The sequence below is a fragment of the Callithrix jacchus genome, chromosome X, assembly GCF_049354715.1.
Source record: "Callithrix jacchus isolate 240 chromosome X, calJac240_pri, whole genome shotgun sequence".
Taxonomy (NCBI): domain Eukaryota; kingdom Metazoa; phylum Chordata; class Mammalia; order Primates; family Cebidae; genus Callithrix; species Callithrix jacchus.
In genome coordinates, this window is record NC_133524.1 from 21,901,260 (window position 1) to 21,925,969 (window position 24,710).

The following is a 24,710-nucleotide window of genomic DNA, read 5'->3' on the forward strand; positions in this document are numbered from 1 at the left end:
GCCTTTGGCAAAAAAGCAGTTTGATCCAACTTTACGGTTAAAATAGAAAGATAATATTCATCTCTCCCATATACGTTAATTTAGAAATGTCTACCAATATTTTCTATACACTTCACCGTGATTATTTGCAATTCTTATCAACATTAGCTTTTACTTTTTATATTTATAACATTTGCAAAATAGTGCAAGAAATTCCCTTTAATATGTGGCTACTCAGGATGACTCTTGGTAGGTTGATGGTTTCTTTCACAGGTTGACTTACAGCTGTCTTGAATATAATCCTGTGTAGCAGGCAATGGTAGTGTATTTATATGTATACAAAGCTTGCATCCATCAGGTTCTTCTCATTGAAATACACCAGTGGAGAGCTTGCTAAAAGATTGTTTGCACAGCTGCTTTCAGGCAGTGACCAAAGTCTCATAGGAAAGTGAATGAATATATTCTTGTTGAGCCAAGCTCAGAAGTTTCTTGGATAGTGCTTTACAAAATATAAAGTCATTGCATGTGTTGGATCTTTGCCCTTACCTAACTTCCCCCAGCCTCCACTCCACATTCTTTCTTTTCTTGCTTAGTCTCTTTTCACTAGAAGAGCTTTTGTTTACCCTTTTATGTCTTGTGAAGGTATTAAAAAAATTTGTCTTCTCATATGACATCATTATCTAAGGATCTTAAATTACATATCACGTTAGTTATTTTAAATCCTGGGACCTAAGTGAAGATGATGTCCATATATTTTTCTCTTCTTATAGACTCCTATCTATGAAACTAGGTTTTTGAGCAGTAATGTAATCACAGGAGAATCATAAGAATATTAAGTAAGCTCTTTTAACTGTTGGGTTGCCAACAATATGAATGTGGTATTAAATCATGACTTGGACTTTGCAAATGTCATCTAAAAGTTCTTAAATTCCTGGCAAGCAATATTACACTGTGCTAAGAAACAGATGTCATGGAGGTTAATTTGTGACTGGAGAAGCAATGTTGTCTCTGTGGTAAGAAGAGATGAGTTCAGGATTTAAAAATATATATTTTTATATATGCATAAAATAATATATATAATAATTATATAGTATATTTTAATTATGTATATCTGTCATACTGTTTCTTAGTCACAGTATTAGTCAAGGAACTGATAGACACTCTCCCCACCATCCTGATTCAAATGCATCTGCAGAACTTGTTATTCCTTCCTTTCTGACTTTCAGCTATTTCTTCTGATTCCTATCCACTTGTAAAATTTGGAGTCTGGAGGGAACCAAGGGAAAGCAGTGATTACAACTGACATCTTCCAGTTTGACTGGTGAAAGGAGAAACCCACTTCCTCAGTAAACATTGATCATAGTAAAATGCTGTCATAATTCAGGAGAATTTTGCTGAGCAGAGAGGAATTATAAAAAACATTAGAAGACATTTTCAGAGTTCTTTGAGAAATGTTTGATAAGGAACATGAGCTTATATTGTTTGTGGTTTCTTTCCTTTTTTGAAGAACTTCTGCCACATTCTTAGAGAATTAGTAGCAGTATTGTGCAGGTTGAGACTAATTTTTCATTTAGCCTGGTGAATTTCTCCACAGGCCTCACTTTTGGGAAAATTAGGAAGTTTTCTAAGTATCCCTAAAACAAGAAATTAGGGATTTATTTAAATAAGGATAATTAAAATTAGTTTGGAATAGACTTTTTCTCTCCATTTAGTTATAATAATCTGCCTAGCTTACAGTTCCTTTGTTGTGTATTGATTTCTGAGAAATAGTTATTAGTTCTTGAGTATCATTATTTTCTAATTGGGACTAATTCCAAAAAGGGCATGGCTAGATAATCTAGAAACATAAGCCTAATTGTGTCTATGTGTGTATATATATTACCAGTCATCATTATTGTCCTATTTGATGACTTTATCACTTATTGAAAAAAAATCGAGTCTCTTTTTGCCTTGACAAGTGCTGCTCTAGTAATGTTGGTTATTATTTTAGAGCTTGTTGGAAATACAAAATCTCAGGCCGCACTCCAGACCAACTCTAAATCAAAATTTACTACAGTTTAATCAGATTCCCAGATGTTTTATATGCACAGAAAATTTGAGAAACAGTAGAAAACTGACATTGTTTTGAGAAGCAATTAGAAATTTGCAATTAATTTATAATGTTAAAATAAAAGTGGAATTATTTTGAGAAAATCTTAGCAATTTTAGGAGGAAAAAGCAGGCCTTCAAAATAGGCTATTTTCCTGGGTCAAGTAAAATTTACTTCATAGGTGAAAAGAAATTATTTGGCTTTTAATTTCATTATGTTATGCTACAAATTGATTCTGATATATAAAACAAAACAAATAATTGAATGTCACCACTTTATGTTATTTTTAGGAAACATCAGAAATGGCTGTGATATAAATGTAGGATTCTTTTTATTCTGACAATAAATCTTTACTTGTGATAAGAGATCAAAATTCATAGCTTTATTTTAACTTTAATATTCAATAAAAGTAATGACAGTTTAGTGATTAGATGTAAAGCACATGTTGACTAAGTATTTAAATTGGCCCAGAATTTTATAACTTTTTTTTTTTTTGAGATGGAGTTTCACTCTTGTTACCCAGGCTGGAGTGCAATGGCGCGATCTCGGCTCACAGCAACCTCCGCCTCCTGGGTTCAGGCAGTTCTCCTGCCTCGGCCTCCTGAGTAGCTGGAATTAAAGGCACACGCCACCATGCCCAGCTAATTTTTTGTATTTTTAGTAGAGAGGGGGTTTCACCATGTTGACCAGGATGGTCTCGATCCCTTGACCTCGTGATCCACCCTCCTCGGCCTCCCAAAGTGCTGGGATTACAGGCGTGAGCCACCGCGCCCAGCCCTAGAACATTTTTTTTTTTTTTTGAGACAGAGTCTCACTCTGTCACTCAGGCTGAAGTGCAGTGACTAGATCTTGGCTCTCTGTAACTGCCACCTCCTGGGTTCAAGCAATTCTCCTGTCTCAGCCTCCCAAGTAGCTGGGACTACAGGTATGTGCCACCACGCCTGGCTAACTTTTTGTATTTTTAGTAGAGGCAGGGTTTCACCATGTTATCCAGGCTGGTCTCGATCTCCTGACCTTGTGATCTGCCTGCCTTGGGCTTCCAGAGTGCTGGGATTACAGGCATGAGCCACGCTCCTGGCCAGAACGTTTTAAGACAAAAAATTCTAAAGCACCAAAGGATTGTGTGTGTGTGTGTGTGTGTGTGTGTGTGTGTGTGTGTGTGTGTGTTTGACCCTGTAAACTTATTGAGTAGTTAATAATGCTGACATTAATTTATAGTGGGCAAGTGTGTGTGTGTGTGTGTGTGTGTGTGTGTATTTGAAATGATGAATAAGATTTGTTTTGTATTAGGGAAGGATCACAGGGGATATACTGAGATTAGGTTTAATAGTAGATGGTGCCCTTTCTTTGTGCAGTTACTTTTATGCTAGAATTTTCTTTTGTGGAAATTACTTCAGTCATATTTAATAAGATGCGTATGTCTCAATATGACTGGCTCTAACTTCTAAAGGCAGTTTTTTACCTCTATATTACTATAAAGTTTTTCTAGAATTACCCTTTTTGAAGGTAATTTACCTTTTACCACATTTTTCTGTTGATTTTTATTTCTTATTCAGGAGACAATGGATACAGTTCTAAATAATGTATGAAGTAAGTTCTACTTGTAGAATTTTTTTTTAGCTTCCCTTAATAAGAGGAGAGTAAGAGGAATTTTAGACAGGAACAGAGAAATAAAATGGCCAAAGAAAGAACATATGTAGAAAAGCTTCAACTTGCATAGCTAAAATAGTCAACCAAGTGAAGGTGCCAAGCAGGAAGTTTAACTCCTACCAAAGATGATCCTTTCTATGGCAAAAGGCAAATTGGCCACAAGTCACTGTTCTACATGTTGAAACCAGAGAGAGTTTTTTTGAACACAGCCTTCAGTCATGGTGGCCTTCTTTCAGTGCCTCATATTCTCCCTCCTGTCTCCAAGCTGTTTAGTCCTTGCTCTTTTTAGGGTCTAATACTCTTTCCTCCTGCTGCTGCTAGTTAACTCCCAGTCATCTCTAGATCTCAGTTCTTGCCACACTTCTCCCAGGAAATCTACCCCTGATCTCTCTGATGTGGTCAGATCACATTATGGGCTGTCAGAGCACCATGCCACTTTCCTTTCCTTCAATTACTTGTTAGGGTTGTTTGTGTAATTACTTAACATGATTCTCTCTCAATTTACTATTACTTTAGTAAAAAGGGGCCATGTCCGTTTCTGCTCACTTTTCTTCTTTACTCCTTAGAATAATGCCTGGCTCAAAAATAGGCATTCAACAAATATTTGTTCAAATAATAAATGAAAGTTAGTATCAGGAATTAGAAAAGCAGTGAGGTGAGCATCCTGATACTAGGGACAGGAAGGGAGGCGTTCCTTAGGAAATTATATAGAAGTCTGCGTTGTAGAATAAAGAACAGGCAGTCATTGACTTTGGAACCTAGTTTAAATCTAAAAATATCAGGAGCATTAGGGAAGCCTGGGACTGAGATAAGCCAAGATTAAATGTGTCCTCAGAAGTAAAGTTGAATCAGCAAGTTTTGCCCTTTACAATAGCAAGTCTCCAGCATTGTTCTCATTACTACTTCCTCTTACCTCCCACCTGGAAGACTGTTTCCTCTTACCCTTGGGCAAGTCCTCCCTGGAAAAGATATTCTCTCCCAGCACGTTGACAAAGATGACTGACTAATTCTTCGTGAAGCTAATTCTTTTAAAATTCATCTAGATGTCATTTAGGTACAAAATTCTTTTTTTTCCCTTGATATGTCTAGTGTACAGTTTTCAGCGTGTCCTCACACTCAATATTGCTTAGATATTAAGTGAAAATATTTAAAAAGGTAACTGTTTTAAATCCCATCATGATTAGGCAAATTATTTTTTCATGATGAATTAGCATTGGGCAAGACATCATACTGATGACTTCCATGTAGAATATACTAAATTTAGCAAATCATTACCACCAGTGGTTTCTTTGTATTCAATAGAAAATAAGATTGTATTTCTGTTAGAGAAGTTTGATTACGCATAGATAGACGTAACATTCATAATCAGATATAAAATAGTAACTCGCAGGTGTGACTTTCACATATCCATATGCCTCCCAAAATGCTTAGGTTTAATTAAAATTTGAAAGGAGCAAATTTGAGCTACTTAAGGTTAATCTGTTGGTTAATTTGTACTTTTTTTTAGGTAAAATATAGATAACATAAAATTTGCCATTTTAACCATTGCATTTTTAAGTGTAAAATACACACATCATCAAATGTACTGTCTTAGCCATATTTAAGTGTGCAGTTCACTGGCATTAAGTACATTCACATTTTTGTGCTACTGTCCTCAGCATCCATTCACAGAATTCTTTTCATTCTTGCAAAACTGAAACTCTTTACTCATTAATCAACAATCCTTATTATCCCTCCCCTCAGCCTCTGGCAGCCCCATTCTACTTTCTGACTCTGAATTTGGTGATTCCATGCCTCATATAAGTGAAATCATACAGTATCTGTCCTTTTGTGAATGACTTATTTCACTTAGCATAATGTCTTCAGGGTTGATCCATGCAGTACCATGCATCAGCACTTTCTTTTTAAGGCTGAATGAAAATGTATATACATTTAAAAACATGTATACAACATTTTAAAAAATATTTTTAATTTTTATGGGTACATAGTAGGTGTGTATATATGGGGTACATGAGATGTTTTGATATAGACATCCAATGTGGAAGAATCACATCATGGAAAATGGGGTATCCATCCTCTCAAGCATTTATCCTTTATGTTACGAACAATATAACTATATTCTTTTAGTTATATTAAAATATACAATTTAATTACTGACTATAGTCACTTGGTTGTGCTGTCAAATTGTAGAACTTATTCATTCTTTCTAAATATATTTTTGTATGTATTAACCTTCCCCACCTGCCCTTCGCCTACCCAACCACTACCCTTCTCAGCCTTTGGTAACTATCCTACTCTGTCTCCATGAGTTCAATTGTTTTAATTTTTAGATCTCACAAATAAGTGAGAACATTTGACGTTTGTCTTTCTGTGCCTAGCTTATTTCACTTGACATAATGATCTCCAGTTCCAACCTTGTTGTTGCAAATGACAGGATCTCATTCCTTTTTATGTCTGAATATTACTCCATTATATATGTACTACATTTTCTTTATTCATCTGTTGATAGACACAGGTTGCTTCAAAATCTTGGCTATTGTGAACAGAACTGCAGCAAACATGGGAATGCAGATATCTCTTTGATATCCTGATTTCCTTTCTTTGGGGTATATACCCAGCAGTAGGATTGCTGGACCATGTGGTAGCTCTATTTTTTAGTTTTTTTTGAGGAACCACTATCCTCCATAGTGGTTGTACTAATTTGTATTCCCAACTGTGTATGAGGGTTCCCTTTTCTCCACATCCTCACAAGGATTTGTTATTTCATGTCTTTTGGATATAAGCCATTTTACAGGGGTGAGATGCTATCTTGCTTTAGTTTTTCTTGCATTTTTCTGATGATCAGTGATGTTGAATACCTTTTCATATGCCTTATGGCCATTTGTATGTCTTTTGAGAACTGTCTATTCAAATCTTTTGCCCATTTTTTAACCAGACTGTTAGATTTTTTCCTATAGAGTTGTTTGAGCTTCTTACATATTCTGGTTATTAATCCCTTGTCAGATGAGTAGCTTGCAAATATTTTCTCCCATTTTGTGGGTTGTCTCTTCACTTAGTTGACGGTTTTCTTTGCTGTGCAGAAGCTTTTTAACTTGATGTGATCCCATTTGTTCACTTTTGCTTTGGTTGCCTGCGATTGTGGGGTATTACTCAAGAAATCTTTGCCAAGACTGGTGTCCTGGGCAGTTTCTGCAATGTTTTCTGGTAGTAGTAATTTCATAGTTTGAGGTCTTAGATTTAAGTCTTTAATAGATTTCTATTTGAATTTTGTATATATCAGGAGATATGGATCTAGTTTCATTCTTCTGCCCATGGATATCCAGTTTTCCCAGTATCATTTATTAAAGAGACTGGCCTTCCCCAGTGTATGTCCTTGGCATTTTTGTCGAAAATGAGTACACGTGGGTGTGTGGATTTGTTTCTGTGTTCTCTGTTCTGTTCCATTGGTCTCTGTGTCTGTTTTTATGCCAATACCATGCTGTCTTATTTACTGTATCTTGGTATAATTTGAAGTCAAGTGTTGTGATTCTTCCAGTTGTGTTCTTTTTGCTTAGGATAGCTTTGACTATTCTGGGTCTTTTGTGGCTCCATATAAATTTTAGGATTTTTTTTCTATTTCTGTGAAGAATGACATTGGTATTTTGATAGGAATTGCATTGAATCTGTAGATTGTTTTGGGTAGTATGGATATTTTAACAATATTGATTCTTCTAATCCATGAACATGAAATACCTTTTTAATTTTTGGTGGCCTCTTCCATTTCTTGCATTAATGTTTTACAGTTTTCATTGTAGAGATCTTTCACTTCTTTAAGTTGATTCCTAGGTGTTTAATTTTATGTGGGACTATTATAAATAAAATTACTTTTTTTCCCCTTTCAGATTGTTGACTGTTGGCATGTAGAAATGCTACTTATTTTTGTGTGTTAATTTTGTATCCTGCAACTTTACTGGATTCTTTAGGTTTTTTTCAAATATAAGATCATCTTGTCAGCAAATAAGAAAAATTTAACTTCTTCCTTTCCAATTTGGATGTCATTTATTTATTTCTCTTGCCTGGCTGCTCTAGCTAGGACTAGGACTTCCAGTACTATGTTGAATAATGGTGGTGACAGTGGGCATCCTTGTCATGTTCTAGATCTTGAAGGAACGGCTTTCAGTTTTTCTCTATTCAGTATGATACTAGCTGTGGGACTGCCATATATGGCTTTGATTATGTTGTTATGTTCCTTCTATACTCAATTTTTTGAGGGTTTTTATCATGAAGGGATGTTGAATTTTATCAAATGCTTTTTCAGCATTAATTGAAATGATCAGATGTTTTTGTTCATTATTCTGTGTATATATCACATTGATTGATTTGCATATGTTAAACCATTCTAGCATCTCAGGCATAAATACTTGGTCATGATGAATGAACATTTTAAAGTATTTAATATTACTGTATTTGGCTTTCTAGTATTTTGTTGAGGATTTTTGCATTAATATTCATCAGATATATTGGTCTGTAGTTTTCTTTTTGCAATGTGTCTTCATCTGGTTTTGATATCAGGGTAATAGTACCCTCATGGAATGAGTTTGGAAGTATTCCCTTCTTTGCTATTTTTCAGAATAGTTTGGGTCAGATTGGTATTAGTTCTCCTTTAAATGTTTGGTAGAATTCACCTGTGAAGCCCTCAGCTCCCAGGCTTTTCTTTACTGGGATACTTTATTATGGTTTCAATCTCATTACTTGTTATTGGTCTATTCAAGTTTTGGATTTCTTTATGGTTCAATCTTGGTAGGTTGTTTTTGTCTAGAAATTTGCTCATTTCTTCAAGATTTTCCAATTTATTGGCATGTAGTTGCTCATAGTAGCCACTAATGATCCTTTGAATTTCTGCAATATCTAGTGTAATGTGTCCTTTTTCACCTCTGATTTTATTTATTTGGGTCTTCTTTCTTACTTTCTTAGTCTAGCCAAAGGTTTGTCAATTTTGTTTACCTTTTCAAAATGCCAGTTTTTTGTTTTGTTGCTCCTTTGTATGGCTTTATTTCAATTTCATTTATTTATGATCTTATCTTTATTATTTATTTTCTTCTAGTATTTTAGGTTTGGTTTGCTCTTGCTTTTCTGGTTATTTAAGATGCATTGTTAGGTTGTTTATTTGAAGTTTTTCTTCTTTTTTAATGTAAGCACTTATAGCTATACATTTCCCTTTTAGTATAGCTTTTGCCATATCCCATAGATTTTGTTATGTTGTGTTTCCATTACCATTTGTTTCAAGAGATTTTTCAATTTCCTTTCTAATTTCTTCATTGATCTACTGCTCATTTGGGAATGTGGTGTTTAATTTTCATTAATTTGTATATTTTCCAAGTTACCCTTGTTATTTAAGACTTGTTTTGTAATCTAACATGGTCCATCCTTGAGAATGATCCATTCGCTGAGGAAAAGAATGTGTATTCAGCAGTCTTTGGATGAAATGTTCTGTACATACCTGTTAGGTCCATTTATTCTATAGTGTAGGTAAAGTCCAATGATTCTTGGTTAATTTCTACCTAGAATATCTGTCAAATGCTGAAAGTGGGCTGTTGAATTCTCCATCTATTATTGTATTGGGGGATTGCTCTCTCTCTCTTTAGCTTCATTGATATTTGCTTTATAGATCTAGGATCTCTAGTGCTTGTTGTGTATATATTTGAAATTCTTATATTCTCTTGCTGAATCGACCCCTTTATCATTCTATTATTTTGCCTCCTTTTATAGATTTTGTCTTGAAATCTATTTTTTTCTGATACAATTATAGCTACTCCTGTTCTTTTTGGTTTTCCATTGGCATGGAGTATCTTTTCCAATCCTTTCTTTTTGGTCTATGTGGGTCTTCATAGGTGAAGTGTGTTTCTTATAGGCAACAGTTACCTGTCTTGTTGTTTTTTTTTTTTATGCAGCCATTCTACGACTTTTTAATGAAGAGTTTAGTCCATTTATAATCAGTGTTACTGTTGGTAAGTAAAGACTTCCTCCTGCCATTTTGTTATTTGTTTTCTGGTTGTTTTGTGGTCTTTTCTTCCTTCTTTCTTTCTGTTCTATCTTCCTTTTACTGAAAGCGATTTTCTCTGTTGATATGATTTAGTTTCTTGGTTTGAGGTTCCCATGAGCCTTGCAAATACTATCTTAATAACTATTATTTTAAGAACTTAACACTGTTTGCATAAACAAACAACAAAAATAAAACTAATAAAAACTCTACACCTCAACTTCATATTCTCACTATTTAACTTTTTGTTGTTTCTATTTAGATCTTATTATACTGTCTGTGTCTTGCAAAGCTCTTGTAGTTATTATTTTTTATTGGTTCATTGTTTAGTCTTTCAACTTACGATAAAAGGAGTTTGCATATCGCAGTTACAGTGTTGTTACAATATTCTGTGTTTTTTTGTGTATTTGTGTGGTTACTATTGCCAGTGACTTTTATACCTTTAAATGACTAGTTATTGCTGATAAATGTCCTTTTCTTTCTGATTGAAGTACTTGCTTTGGCATCTCTTGCAGGACAGGTCTCATGTTGATGAAATACCACAGCTTTTGTTTGGGAAAGTCTTTATTTCTGCCTCATGTTTCAAGAATATTTTTGCTGTTTATACTCTTTTAGGGTAAAAGTTTTTTCCTTCAGTACTTTAAATATGTCATGCCACTTTCTGCTAGCCTGAGTTTTCCACTGAAAACTCTGTCACCAGATGTATTGGAGCTCCATTGTATGTTATTTGTTTCTGTTCTCTTGTTGCTTTGAGGATCCTTTACCCTTGACTTTTGGAGTTTGATTTTTAAGTGCCTTGAGGTGGTCTTTGGGTTAAATCTGCTTGGTGTTCTGTAACCTTCTTGTACTTAGGTATTGATATATTTCTCTAGGTTTAGGAAGCTCTCTGTAATTATCCCTTTGAATAAACTTTTACCCCTGACTTTTTCCTCTACCTCCTGATTAAGGGTAATAACTCTCAGATATTCCATTTTGAGGTGCCTATAGGCATGGTTAATTGTTTTTTATTCTTTTTTTAAAATCCTCTGACTGTGTATTTTCAAATAGCCAATCTTCAACCTCACAAATTCTCTCTTCTACTTGATCAAATCTGCTGTTAAGACTCTGATACATTTTTCAGTATGACAATTGCATTTTTCAGCTCCAGTATTTCTGCTTGATTCTTTTTAATTATTTCAATCTCTTTGTTAAATTTATCTGATAGAATTCTGAATTCCTTCTCTGTGTTATCTTGGAATTTCTTTAAGTTTCCTCAAAATAGCTATTTTGAATTCTCTATCTGAAATGTCACATATCTCTGTTTCTCCAGGATTGGTCCCTGGTGCCTTATTTCATTTATTCAATGAGGTTATATTTTCCTGAATTGTCTTAATACTTGTAGATGTTCATCTGTTGCTAGGCATTGAAAAATTAGGAATTTATTATAGTCTTTGCAGTCAAGGCTTGTTTGTGCCCATCCTACTTGGGAAGGCTTTCCAGATATTCTAAAGGACTTAGGTGTTGTGATGTAAGCTGTATCTCTTTGGGGAGCACCCCAAGCCCAGTAAAGCTGTGATTCTTATAGACTCGTAGAGGCCTCCTTGATGGTCTTGGACAAGATCTGGGATAATTCTCTGGATTACCTGGCAGAGACTTTTGTTCTCTTCCCTTACTATCTCCCAAACAAACAGTCTCTCACTCTGTTGTGAGCCACTTGAAGCTGTGGGTGGAGTCAGACAAGCACCCTTGTGGCCACCACAACTGTGACTGCTGGGTCATACCTGAAGCCAACACAGTGCTACATCTTTCTCAAGGCCTGCTTTAACCCCTCCCTGGGTACTGCCTGTGTTCTCTGAAGGCCCTGGAGCTGTACAGCAAATGCCAAAGCCAACGGTCTTGGATTTTTCCCTTTAGAGTGGCAATTTCCCCTGGGCCCTGGGTGGGTCCAGAGGTGCTTTCTGGGAGCCATGGACTAGCATTAAAAACCTTAGAAGTGTACCTGGTATTCTGTTATACTGCCACTGATCTGACACTCAAACCACAAGATGTAGTTCTTCCCACTCTTCTCTCCCCCTTTCCAAAGGCAGAGGAGCCCCACCCCATGGCCACTGTCACCACAGAACCACGGTGAGTACTGCCAAACTACCACTGCTATTTCCTTAAGGCCCAAGGTATCTTCAGTCAGCTTGTAGTGAATGCTGCCTGGCCAGGGCCTCACCCTTCAAGGACAGTGGTCTCCCCTTTGGCCCAGGGCAGGTCCAAAATGCCATCCATCCAAGAGCCAAGCCCTAGAATTATGGACCCCAAGAGCCTGCTTTGTTCTCTACCCACCTATGCATGAGCTGGTACCTAAGGTGTAAGACAAAGTCCCCTTTCCTTTTCCCTCTGCTTTTTTCAAGGAGAAGGAATTGTGCCCCATAGTCAACCACAGCTGCAAATATGCTTGGTCTCACCTGAAGCCAGCAAGTCTCACAGTCTCATACAGGGCCCTTGATGTAGTACTTGGGTATCATTGCTGCTTATTCAGGGGCCAAGGACTCTTTAGTTAGCTGGTGATGAATCATGCCAGGATGGGGTCATTCTTTTCTGGCCCAAGGTATGTCTAAGGAATGTCATTCAGGAGCTTGGGCCTGGAAAGGGGGGCCTCATGACTCTGACCAGTGCCCTGTCCTGCTGTGGCTCAGCTACTGTTCAAGATGCAAGATAAAATCTTCCCTACTCTTCCCTTTTTTCTCCTCAAGTGGAAGGAAGGGGAGTTTCTTTTGGAGCCATGAGCTATAAATAAAGCCTGGGGTTAGGGAAGGGGTAATATGAGTACTCTCTTGGCCACCCTGGCTGGTGTTTCAGTATGTTGTGTGTCACCCCCATCCACTATATCTGAGCCGTGTTAAGCATTAGGACTCTCCTAGGATTTGCAGTCCTTGTGGCCTAGACTATGTTACAAGGTTATTTATTTAAATCCTCAGAGCACTGTAGCCCATGGTAGTGAGATTTGCAGGAACTCAAGTTCCAGCTGTGGGGATTGGCGACTCCCCTCTGGCTAGGGCTGGTTTAAATACTCTCTCTGTGATACCATCTCACGCCAGTTAGAATGGCAATCATTAAAAAATCTGGAGACAACAGATGCTGGAGAGGATGTGGAGAAATAGGAATACTTTTACACTGTTGGTGGGAGTGTAAATTAGTTCAACCATCGTGGAAGACAGTGTGGAAATTCCTCAAGGACCTAGAAATAGAAATTCCATTTGACCCAGCAATCCCATTACTGGGTATATATCCAAGGGACTATAAATCGTTCTACTATAAGGACACATGCACACGAATGTTCATTGCAGCACTGTTTACAATAGCAAAGACCTGGAACCAACCCAAATGCCCATCGATGACAGACTGGATTGGGAAAATGTGGCATATATACACCATGGAATATTATGCAGCAACAGAAAACAATGAGTTCGTGTCCTTTGTAGGGACATGGTTGAATCTGGAGAACATCATTCTCAGCAAACTGACACAAGAACAGAAAATGAAATACTGCATATTCTCACTCATAGGCGGGTGAGGAAAAATGAGAACACATGGACACAGGGAAGGGAGTACTACACACTGGGGTCTGTTGGGGGGAATAGGGGAGGGACAGCGGTAGGGGGAGCTGGGGAGGGATAGCCTGGGGAGAAATGCCAAATGTGGGTGAAGGGGAGGAAGGCAGCAAAACACACTGCCATGTGTGTACCTATGCAACTATCTTGCACGTTCTGCACATGTACCCCAAAACCTAAAATGCAATTAAAAAAAATACTCTCTCTGTGGGTGGGCATCAGCTGAGTTTGGTCTGGTTTTCCCTTCTGCTCTATCAGGACAGCAGTAAGTTTAATGCCTCACAAATTGCTGTGCTCTCCCTCCAGCACACAGAAACACTCTAGTCACCACACTACTGATTTAAGGCTTTTTAAAAAAAATGTTTTCAGTGCCTTTAGTGATAGGAAGTTAAAACCGGATACTATGAATGTTCACCTGATTTTTGGTTCTTATGAAGGTGCTTTTTTATGTAGATAGTTAAATTGGTGTCCTTTCGGGTGGGCTAGGGAAGGCAATCAGGGAAGCCTTCTATTCTACCATTGTGCTCCACCTCCTCCAACATTTTGTTTATCTGTTTATACATCAGTGGACATTAGGGTTGCTTCCACATTTTACCTATTGTGAATAATGCTTTTATGAACATAGGTCTACAACTATCTCTTCAAATCTCTGCTTTCATTTTATTTGAGTATATAGCCAGAAGTGGAATTGCTGAATCCTATGGTAATCTTTTTTTCTAAATTTTATATTTTTTTATTTGTTTTTTGGAGAGTAGTTTTATTAGCTCAGGATATAATGGGATCATCTAGGAGGGCAGGGTTTTCCACTGGTTACCACCTGCAACTTTCTGGGGAGCAGGATGAAATTCAGTCCAGGGTTCTGTGCTGGAGAGCAGAGCCTTAAAAAGAAAGCAAATTGTCCAGGGAAGTAGTGACTGTGAGGGTCGTGGCTGGCCTGCTCCACTCTACTGCACTGGATCTCCTGGTGCTTTTCAGGCACGTGTCAATCCTGCTTCTGTATGGGGTAATGGACCATCTGACCCAAAACTTTATCCTCAAGTTTTATGAAGGCCAGGCATTTCTGCTTCTTTCCACTGAACTTGACTTTGCACTCAGGATTCTTTGATTACGTCTTCCAGAAGCTTGTATACTAGACCTTAAATTCTAGCCTCACAAAAGTTCCTGCTGGGAAGAGTGTATCCATAAAACTGCTCATTTTGGTCTCCCTGAAGGCTCACTGAGTAAGTGGATGCTTATGGAATTTCTCCAGGACACCTGCAGGCCCTGCTGCTAGGCCCGTAGGAGCTCAACCCTCCCTAATCCCATGGCGCCCAGCCATAGGGCCAGCAGGAACAGCAGCTGCTGCATAGGTTTCCCTCAGTCACCCTGGACCTTCTTTCCTGCAGCTTCAAGAAATCTCCTAACCTTCACTGTGGCTAAATCTTGGCCTCGGCTGTCAACCTCTTCCTGGTCTTCTCTTCCCCACATCCCTGTCACTGATGCTCTTTCCTACTGTGGGGGCCTATTTTCACTTATGTATTTATTTTTTGAGGAACTGCCAAACATTTTACACAGTGGCTCCACCATTTTACATTCCCATCACAGTGTACAGATGTTTCAATTCCTCCACCTCCTTTCTCACCTCTGTGTGTTTGTTTTGATAGTGGCCATCATAATGGGTATACCTTAATGTGATTTTTATTTGCATTTTCCTGATGATTACTGATGCTGAGGACTTTTTGTATGCTTATTGGCCATCTGTATATATGTTTTGGAGAGATATTTAAGACCTTTGCTCATTTATCAGTCAAGTTGCTTTTTTGTTGTTGAGTTTATATATTCTATATATGAATATTTATCAAATATATGATTTTCAAACATTTTCTTCCATGCTATCAGTTGCTTTTTTGCTGTTTATAGTGTCTTTTGGTGCACAAAGTTTTTAATTTTGGTGCAGTCTAATTTATCTATTTTTTCTTTTCTTGCCTGTGACTTAAACTTTTTAAAAATCAACATCTGTAAATATGCTTTTTAAGATAAGAAGTATGAAAAGGGGAGTAATTTTATGGGAAACTATCATAATATTAAATGAATATATACTGTGTATCCCCAAAATACTTTAGGAACCAGTTGACAAACTTAATTTTCAGAAGATTATTCAAATAGAGCTTACTTTTGTCTGTTTTCATTATAAAAAAGAAACCCTACTACTTATTTTCTCCCTGGTATTATAAACTCTGTTGATAGGTTGTAACTTCCTTAAAGCCAGTGAAGATAAATATGTTTCTGTCTTCATGATAACCAGCTATTATTTGGTCTAAAATACAATATGATATTTTTTTAAATTTATTTCAGCCTTGCTATAAAAAAACAGTCCAATAGGAATTTAGAGTTGTGTGTATCAAAAGGGCTTATTTTATTGTAAGTGGTGTTTATTATATTACACAAGGATTCCTTCCCACAAGAAATCCTTTTTGCTGACTTTAGTGTCAAAAAAGGATGGGCATGTTTGAGGTGATGGATATTCCAGCTACCCTGATTTGATCATTATACTTTTCATGAATGTATCAGAATATCACATGTACTTCATAAACATATACAACTATTATGTACCAATTTAAGAAAAGACTAGATGGGCTTCTCTGAGAAACTGGCTTGCTGTTATCTAATGAATGTTTTAAGCTATTAGTATTTTTCATTTTTATGAATTTTTTTCAATTGCATTATTTTGGTTCCCACTTTATAACTAATCATATTTTCCTCTAACCATATTTTTCTCATCTACTTTTAATTTGTATTGCCCTCCTGAATTGTGTGTGTGTAAACAATATACTTAAATGCCTTTTGATACAAAGCATAATTTAAATAAATATATATTAAAGACCTTAAAGTTTTAAATGGAAAATAGAAAAATATTTTTGGCATAATGACTTTTGGTATAGTACAAACAAACAGTTTAGAGCTTTGAAAACTATCCTTTCCATTCTTCCCTCACTCCTAATTCCACGTAGTCTTTAAAAGCATGGATTTAGACTCAGACGAACTTGGGTTTAGACTTTGCCTTACCAATTATAAGGTGTGGGATCCCAGGCATAGTTCCTAAATTTCAATTTTCTTATCTGTAAAATTAAGATAATGATATACAATTCATAAATAACTGGAATGTATTACTATTATTCAGCATCAATTTTTCTATATAGTAATTATACAAAACTATTGAAAGTGTAGCCTTTAACAAAATAAATTAGGACAGAACGAATAAGAACAGTCCCAGAAGCAAATTATCCTTTCTTTTTCTATTTTATTTGGTTTTCTTGAGAATCCTTGTGAAAACGAATCATATACTGCTTGTTATAGAGTGACTACTTGCTTGTAGGAGGATAATCATTAAGGATGGCTTTGAAGAACATATAGTACAGGGGTTTCTCAGGTCAACATATATTGGTTTCTATGATATCTAAAAACTATTTGCAATGTTTTACCTTTCATTCATTCAAATGCAACTTCAGATTGAATGCCATCAGGGTACTCTACACAGTATTTAATTCATCAAAAATATGATAGCATGGATTTTAGTCCTTGGTAGTTTTAGTTTCTTTTCTTGTGAGTCTAGAAGAGTGTGATTTCATTAGCCACTGTTTTATGTTATTATCCTTTATTTTAATAACTGTATATCTCTATCTCCATTTACCCATTTACTGTTGCAAGGGTATGAATCCATTTTATTGTTAAGATGTGTTTTTTCAGTCTTTAGATCGTCTGATATAGTCAAAGTAGATTAGATTTTGGATCCTCTGAGACCAGGTTTTAATTCTTGGTTTGCCTGTCAGTTACTTACCATGTACACTTAGAGAGTTACCTAATCTCACTGAGCTTTAGTTTCTTTGCTTCTGAAATTGGTATAACAATGGTCTCTTTGACACTTCTTGGCATCTCTCTGTTTACTTCCCATCCTCACCATTATCCCATAATCTTCTAAAGGAATATTCTACATGCAAGGCGTTCACTCTCTCATTTCCCAGTCACTCCTCAATCCCATAGTCTGTCTGGCTTCTCTTTGCACTATTCTGATACTGTTCTGGCTATAATCTCTTCATTCTGAGAGTACTTTAGTCCTTATCTTACTATAATGCTGTGCTACATTTAACATTTGTCTGTCATGCCTTCCTTATTATTACCTTGTCCTCTCTGATCCATTTTTGTTTTGATTCTTAGATCCCCTTTGTCTGGCCATCCCTCAAGTATTGTACACCACTATAACTTTCACCCTATACAGTTGAGGGGGATTGGTTCCAGGAACCCCCACAGATACCAAACTCTGCAAATGCTCAAGTCCCTTATATAAAATGGTATGGTATTTAGATATAACCTATGAAATTCTCCTTTATACTTTAAATCCTGTATACTTTATATGTAACTATATACTATATACTCCTGTATACTTTATATGTAACTAGGTTACATATAATAACTAATACAAGTACTGTATTCCTTGATGTCTGTGTCTTCTTTACTCTTTTATCTCCAGCATTCATGGGAGTGTCTGACAAATAATTCTTTTATTTTTTTCCTTGTTTCTGATTTTAGAGTCTTCCCTTTAAAAAATTATTATGTTTAGCTCTGGGACACTGTAATTAGTACCAACTCCATTTGGGTATTCAGCACATATTTGTAATGGTATCAATTTACATGTTTATTTTATTTACAAGTATTTCACTGAACTCTCACACAGATCCATAATGTTGTCTTAAAGTCATTAGGCAGGGAGTCCCTCATCTTACTCACAGGCTGTAAATCTATCTGCATCTACACCCATCTTTTCCTCCTTCCCTACTTTTTCAATAGAGACATACAGTTCTTATCCACATTTAAATATCTTCAAGTCTCTAACATCTTTAAGAAAGAAAAACAATCTCTCTCTCTCAATCCCATATTCTTTAGATATCCTCTTATTTTTCTCTTCTCTTATGTAGCCTGACTGCTTTGAAGCCTCCTTAACTCAATCAGTGCTGGCTTATTGTCATCACTGTGAAAACAACTCTCAGGAATGTCATTGGTGACTTTCATGTTGCTAGATCCAGTGAGAACGTATCAGCCCTCATCAGTATACACATAATAATGGAGAATGAAAGAAAAAGCTTGTTTAGAGAGGCTACAGAGTTACTCTAGTTACTTTAAGGAAGTTTGAGAACATAGTAAAGACATCTGTGGCCTTATACTAGACCCTGTCAGGAATCACAATACTGACTCTTTTTCTTTCTCAGTGGCTACATAATCTCTGTTAGGAAACTTGGCTACCTTTTGCACATCTGTTCTAATTTTATCTCTGTTTTTTCTATTATACTTTCTGCTTCTTCATAATTTCAGCTGGAATATAGCCCATTATAGCCTCTGGTCTCCTTCATTGATACATTGAGGACCTCTTAGTTTCAGCTAATTGCTTCATTTTCTTGGTATTCTTTACTAAAATTTCTAGAACATTAGTTTTATTAGTCTAGTTCATCATTTGTATCAGGCCACTTCACAGGTGATTGAAACTAACTCAGTCTATAGCTGAGCCAATCACTTATGAATTGCCCTGGATAATCCTGTGGATTTCTACTTTTAGATTTGAGTAAAATTCAAATGATAATGGATTAAGGAGTGCATCACAGATGAGGAAATAAAGATAAGGGCTTGAATCCAAAGAGGATGACAGACTATTGGGGAGCACACAGAATAAATGAAATCAAAAAAAGGGTTTTGTTTTTTGTTTCAGATGGCAGAAATTTGAACATAGAACAAATCAATTAATAGGAAATAGTTGAAACAAAGAGAGCGTTTAATTTTTTAGTCACCGAAGTAGTGTTAAGGCGGCAGAAGATGGGACTACAGAGTACAGAAAGATAGATTAGCTTTAAATGGAAGGATAATTCTTTCTGTGAAGTGGGGTTTAAATAAGAGAGTAAGAATGTGATGCAGAAAAATTTGAAAATAGGGGAAACTGCCTGTTGGCATACTTTATTAAATAGTCAGCAAGGAGAACTGCAAAGAAGAAAGATAAAGATTTCCAGTACTTGCTGAGGAAAATTGAAATACGTACCTAACAACTATAAGTATGATGAAGTGATTTTCTTTTTCACTGTAGTCCATATGTAGGTTAATAAAGGGCGAAGGATTTAGCTAGTTCACAGTTAAAATGGACTTAATTTGTGATATGGTGGCATTAATGCTTGCTTCTCCCATCCTTCATATTTGTTTTGTTTGACCTTGTTTTCATTCTGATCTTTCATACTTTTATTTTGTAGGTCTTGATGACTGTTTGCAGCAGTATATTAAGAACTTTGAGAGGGAGAAGATCAGTGGGGACCAGCTGCTGCGCATTACACATCAGGAGCTAGAGGATCTGGGGGTCAGCCGCATTGGCCATCAGGAACTGATCTTGGAAGCAGTTGACCTTCTGTGTGCATTGGTAAGGACATAAAACTGGTAAAGAGGAAAACTTCTCTTTTTCTTCTTTTTTATTCTTTCATTGCATTCCCCTTTTTTCTTCTCTTCCTTTGATAATTGAAATGCAAATAGAAGAAAAAAAATCCTAATTCTCAACCAATTGGACATGATATTTTCTTCCTTCCTTAAATTTGTTATATTAGTGCCAAATAACAGTTCCCTGCTTGTTAACATCTTCTATAAGAGTAAGGCTGGGCATATCAGAACCTTAAGTCCACAGTGTATGTCCCATAAGCAGGGCTCTTCCTAGATGAGCTACTCATGTGCTAGGCTCTCACACTGCCAGTTTGAGGAAGGAAAGATTATTGATGATTGACAGTGTTGCATATATATAGTCTAGATGTTCAAAATTTGATCCATGAACAAGGATCTGCTGACCTAACTCTACTTAAAAGGAGGACATCAGAAATAGATGTCTAGACCACTTCTAAATTTGAACTGTGTAGCTGTGGTGAATCCTTTCAGATGCTGAGCTTTTTAATCCCTGTACAGTTCTGGGGTTAATCACCAGGTTTAAGTCATATCATTTGGATACTTCATTATGTGATTAAGCTTTAACGCAGAAAATAAATTTAAACACCAATTTTTTTTTCTTTTTATTTGGCAATTCCTTGATCATAGTCCCTACAGAGGTCAAATATCAAACTTCCTTTTTACCCCTTCCTAATGTAATGGATACACATCAACAAGTCAGAAGTACAGATAATTTCAGTTTATGCAACAGATGATTTCTGAGGAATATAAAGCAAATTTGAGGAGTGAATTCTGATTTTCTTCTACGTGCAATTATGAAATCAGGAGGTGAGATTCCTTATCAGCAGGTTAAGTTGATTAGTCCAGGAAGTTGTGCTATTGGGATTGGGACTGTATCTTTACCTTCTTCCCCTCTGCCCGCAAACTGCTCTTTGAATTTCAGTTTACCCTGCTATTTGTCTCTCTGACCTTTACTGGCCTTTACATTTTCCTTATGTCTACTGTATTCATTTCTTTTTCAACAATTACATATGCTCAAACAGTGCTATCACTGGGAATGCAAAGATGAAAAAGACACATTCTGTATTCCAAAAATATATACAGTTCATTAAGAAAGACAATAGCCGTTAAAAGACAACATAGACATTTTTTTAAATTCCAGGGGAATGTGGAAAGAAATGAACACTTCTGAGGGATTCAGGTAGTGTAGGTAGAATTTGTATTGGGTCTTGCATGATGGTTAGATGTTTGTCAGACAAGAAGTTGGAGAAAAGTTGTCTAGGCAGAAGAAATATCATGTGTGAGATAGAATTGTGAAAGAATATGAAATATTCAGAGAAAATTGAGAATTTTCATTTAGCTTGCAGAGTGGGAATTGATGAGAAAAAAAGGTAACTTAACACTTTGTATCACATTACAATTATTTATTTAGGTTATTTTATTCTTTAATTCATGGTGGACTCCTCAAAGGAAGATACCTTTTTTTAATTCATATTTTTTATTCAGCTTTCTGCCCAGCGCTTAACTCAAAAAAGATGTTAAATTAATGTTACCTTACTGAATTAAACTCTGCCTTTCTTCAGAGAACCAAAATTTTTCTCTTACCTACACACTACACAGCCTTTGACTCTGAAGTTTCTGTTCCTCATATAAGGGAGACATAGAGAAATTTACAGATTCCTTTCATTTCTTTTAAGCTATACTATACTATATTTTCGTCTACCTTGTCTTGAAGTTATTCCTTATGTGAATAAATGTTTATGGTAGCTGATGAGAATCAAAGGTTTATTTAGTCACTTGTTTATTCATGCAACATGTATTTGTTAAGCATCAGATAAATTTTGTATCATGTTATTCTAGAAAGAAGTAAGCTGTTCATGATTTGGAAGTGTAATAATATTTCAAGCTATTAAGCTATCATTTAGTATGCTTCAATAGAGAGCAAGGAATATTAACTGAAAGAGTAAAAACATAAATAAAATATATATATGGCTTAATGTATGGTCCTTAATTTGTGTTCTGACAATACACTTTTTATTAGGAACTGTGAATGAATCATTTATGACAAGATAAAAACAGTTTTCATTTCACTTTTTATGTACTTATAATTTCAGGCATTTTGCATGGAAGATTTGATGTTTGCAATTGCTAGGATTTGTTTCTTTGCAACATAATTGCTTGGTTCATTCATCTTAAAATAATTTATTTTCTGAAAAAATTCATTAAAGTAAGCCTTTTAGAACTCACTTATATTTATAAAGCAATGTATTATAAACCTAAAAACCTGCTACATGACGCATTTAAATTAAGAACTGTGAATAAAATGGCATTGACATTGTATAATATGTGATGCCAATATTAAGTATTTCTAGTTAAGTGTTTAGTGAAAATTTGCCACTATTGAGGATATACCCGACATTGTTTTTCTAAAATGTTAAATATGTTCTTAATGTTTTTGCATGCATATGATTGAAAGAGAAGGCTGATATGAACTTAGCACAAATTCGTTAAGACTTAAATGGCTGTGTTGAATCAGTTCTAAGTCATTACTGGTTCTGGCACATGGTAACGGCCAAGTATATGAACAAATAAGTAATATATAGGACAAAGACAGCAGCTAAGTACATTTCATGTCTAAGTTTTTGTTTTGTTGAGGTAGTCCTTTTTATACTAATAATAATACCAAGTTTCCCCCTGCATATCCAATGAAAAGCAAATCTGTGGTGAATAAACCTGCATTTTTAAAATTGAGGCCATACCCTCCATACCCCTGGCCTAGTAAAAGGGGCTTGATTTACTTGTTGATTCTTTAAATGATAGGTCAGGGTGTGTGGTTTACTGGTGACTTACCAAGTCACAACAAACCATCCACTTTCATGAAAGAACTAGCCAGAAAGTATCTGTATTGGTAGTAATAGAGAATTTTGATAATAAAAATTATATGGTGGCATGCCTATAAATTAGATGGTGGCATGCCTATAATCCCAACACTTTGGGAGCCGGAGGACAGATCACTTGAGCCCAGGAGTTCAAGACCAGCCTTAGCAACATAGGAAGACTCCCATCTCTACAAAAAATTTAAAAATTAGCCAGGTGTGCTGGCACACACCTGTAGTCCCTGCTACTCTGAAGGTTGAGGTGGGAGGATCGCTTGAGCCTGGGAAGTCCAGGCTGTGGTGAGCCATGATAATACCACTGCACTCCAGCCTGGGTGACAGAGGGAGACCCTATGTCAAAAAATAATAATAAAATAAAATTTAAAAGTTAACTTGGGAGGCCGAGGCAGGTGGATCATGAGGTCAACAGATCGAGACCATCCTGGTCAACATGGTGAAACCCCGTCTCTACTAAAAATACAAAAAATTAGCTGGGCATGGTGGCGCGTGCCTGTAATCCCAGCTACTTGGGAGGCTGAGGCAGGAGAATTGCCTGAACCCAGGAGGCAGAGGTTACCGTGAGCTGAGATTGCGCCATTGCACTCCAGCCTCGGTAACAAGAGCGAAACTCTGTCTCAAAAAAAAAAAAAAAAAAAGTTAACTTGGTAAATCAGTTAGTCTCTTTTGTTAAAATAGTGGCACATAAATCTGGTTACATACAGATGAGCTTCTAACCTATTATACTCTTCTACATTTTTTAAAAATGTTATTGGATTATCAGTGTAACTAGTTATGTTCATTAACTAGAACAAATTTTAAGAATTTCCTTCCCCATCCTCTACTACATATCTTTTGATTCTTTTTGCCTCTGTATTTCTCTGTCCTCCATATTTTTCACCTCTATTCTGCATAGGATTTATTTTTAGGAGTTTTCCAAGTTATACCTTCTGAGAGTATCCTTTCAGGTTTTGTCCAGATGACCATTATATTCCCTAATTCTTGAGTCATATGAAAAATAATAATTTTAGTTTCTTAGATTTTGAAGACTCTGAAATATTTTTAACTTTGCCTTTGGATTTTTATTTATATAAAGACTAATATTGTTTTACCTTTCCTAATAAATCATTTGAGATGCTAATGTTATATAGAAAGAAATAATTTAAATCAATTCATCTTTTATGGAGGCTGTCTACCGAGTGAAAGATTTCTCAGTCAACCAGGTTGATTCAGTAGGCTTCTCTCTAATAAACTGTTATAATTTGAACTTTTTAAAAAAATTACTATAATTTGTTGGCAAACAAATGTTTTCTCATTAAACACATTTATACACAAAAATGAAAAATACAATCATTTTTTACTCCAGGAAAATGCTTTAACACAGGGAAAACTTCTAAAAATACTTTTCAGTATTTTCATTTAGTTACATTTACAGAAGAAGTATCATTTACAGTTAGTTTGTATAGTTACAAATTGTTCTTATCTAGTCATTACAGAGCATCTTTTATAAACATAAGAGGATTTGTTTCATACTCTAGGGATGAGTTGGACAAAGTCTCCCACATTTCACAGATAATTCATTCTCAGATGCAATAGAATTTGAATAGGATGTTGTTTTATTTGCATAAGCCAAATCTTTTGAGAGAAGAATATTACAGTTCAAATTAAGCAGTGAATATTTAACATATTAATGCTGTGTTATTTTAGAGAACAGATTTATAATTTCAGAAGAAAGTTTTCTTTTAATAAACATGTAAATTCTCACTAAAGGACAAGCAGACTTTTATCACAATTAAGTCTTTAGTGGTAACATGTATAACTTGATATATACTGTTTATGCATCAAAACCTTCCTCTTCCCTAATTTTTCTCCACTAAGTTTTCTCTTGTCTTAAATTGCAGTAGGAAACAAAAACACTTAAATGTTATACAAAGTAGGTACCCACTGGTTGTTGACTTAATAATATAGTTTAATTTATTGTATGACTTACTTTCCTTTTCACTCATCTTTTACTTTGCTTTAATTATTGTTACCATGTTTCTGAGAATAGGAGTAGAATATTGATGCTAAAGAAAGTGGTA

General features: G+C 35.7%; 1 protein-coding gene across 8 annotated transcripts in view; it reads left to right on the forward strand.

Annotated features, from left to right (window-relative positions):
* Nucleotides 1–24,710, forward strand: part of CNKSR2 (connector enhancer of kinase suppressor of Ras 2) — a 304,807-nt gene that overhangs the window by 33,710 nt on the left and 246,387 nt on the right. For all 8 annotated transcript variants that reach the window (XM_054251174.2, XM_054251175.2, XM_054251176.2 and 5 more), the window contains exon 2: nucleotides 19,582–19,745. In XM_054251174.2, coding sequence (XP_054107149.1) covers nucleotides 19,582–19,745 — 164 coding nt within the window. The remainder of the gene's footprint in view (nucleotides 1–19,581; nucleotides 19,746–24,710) is intronic.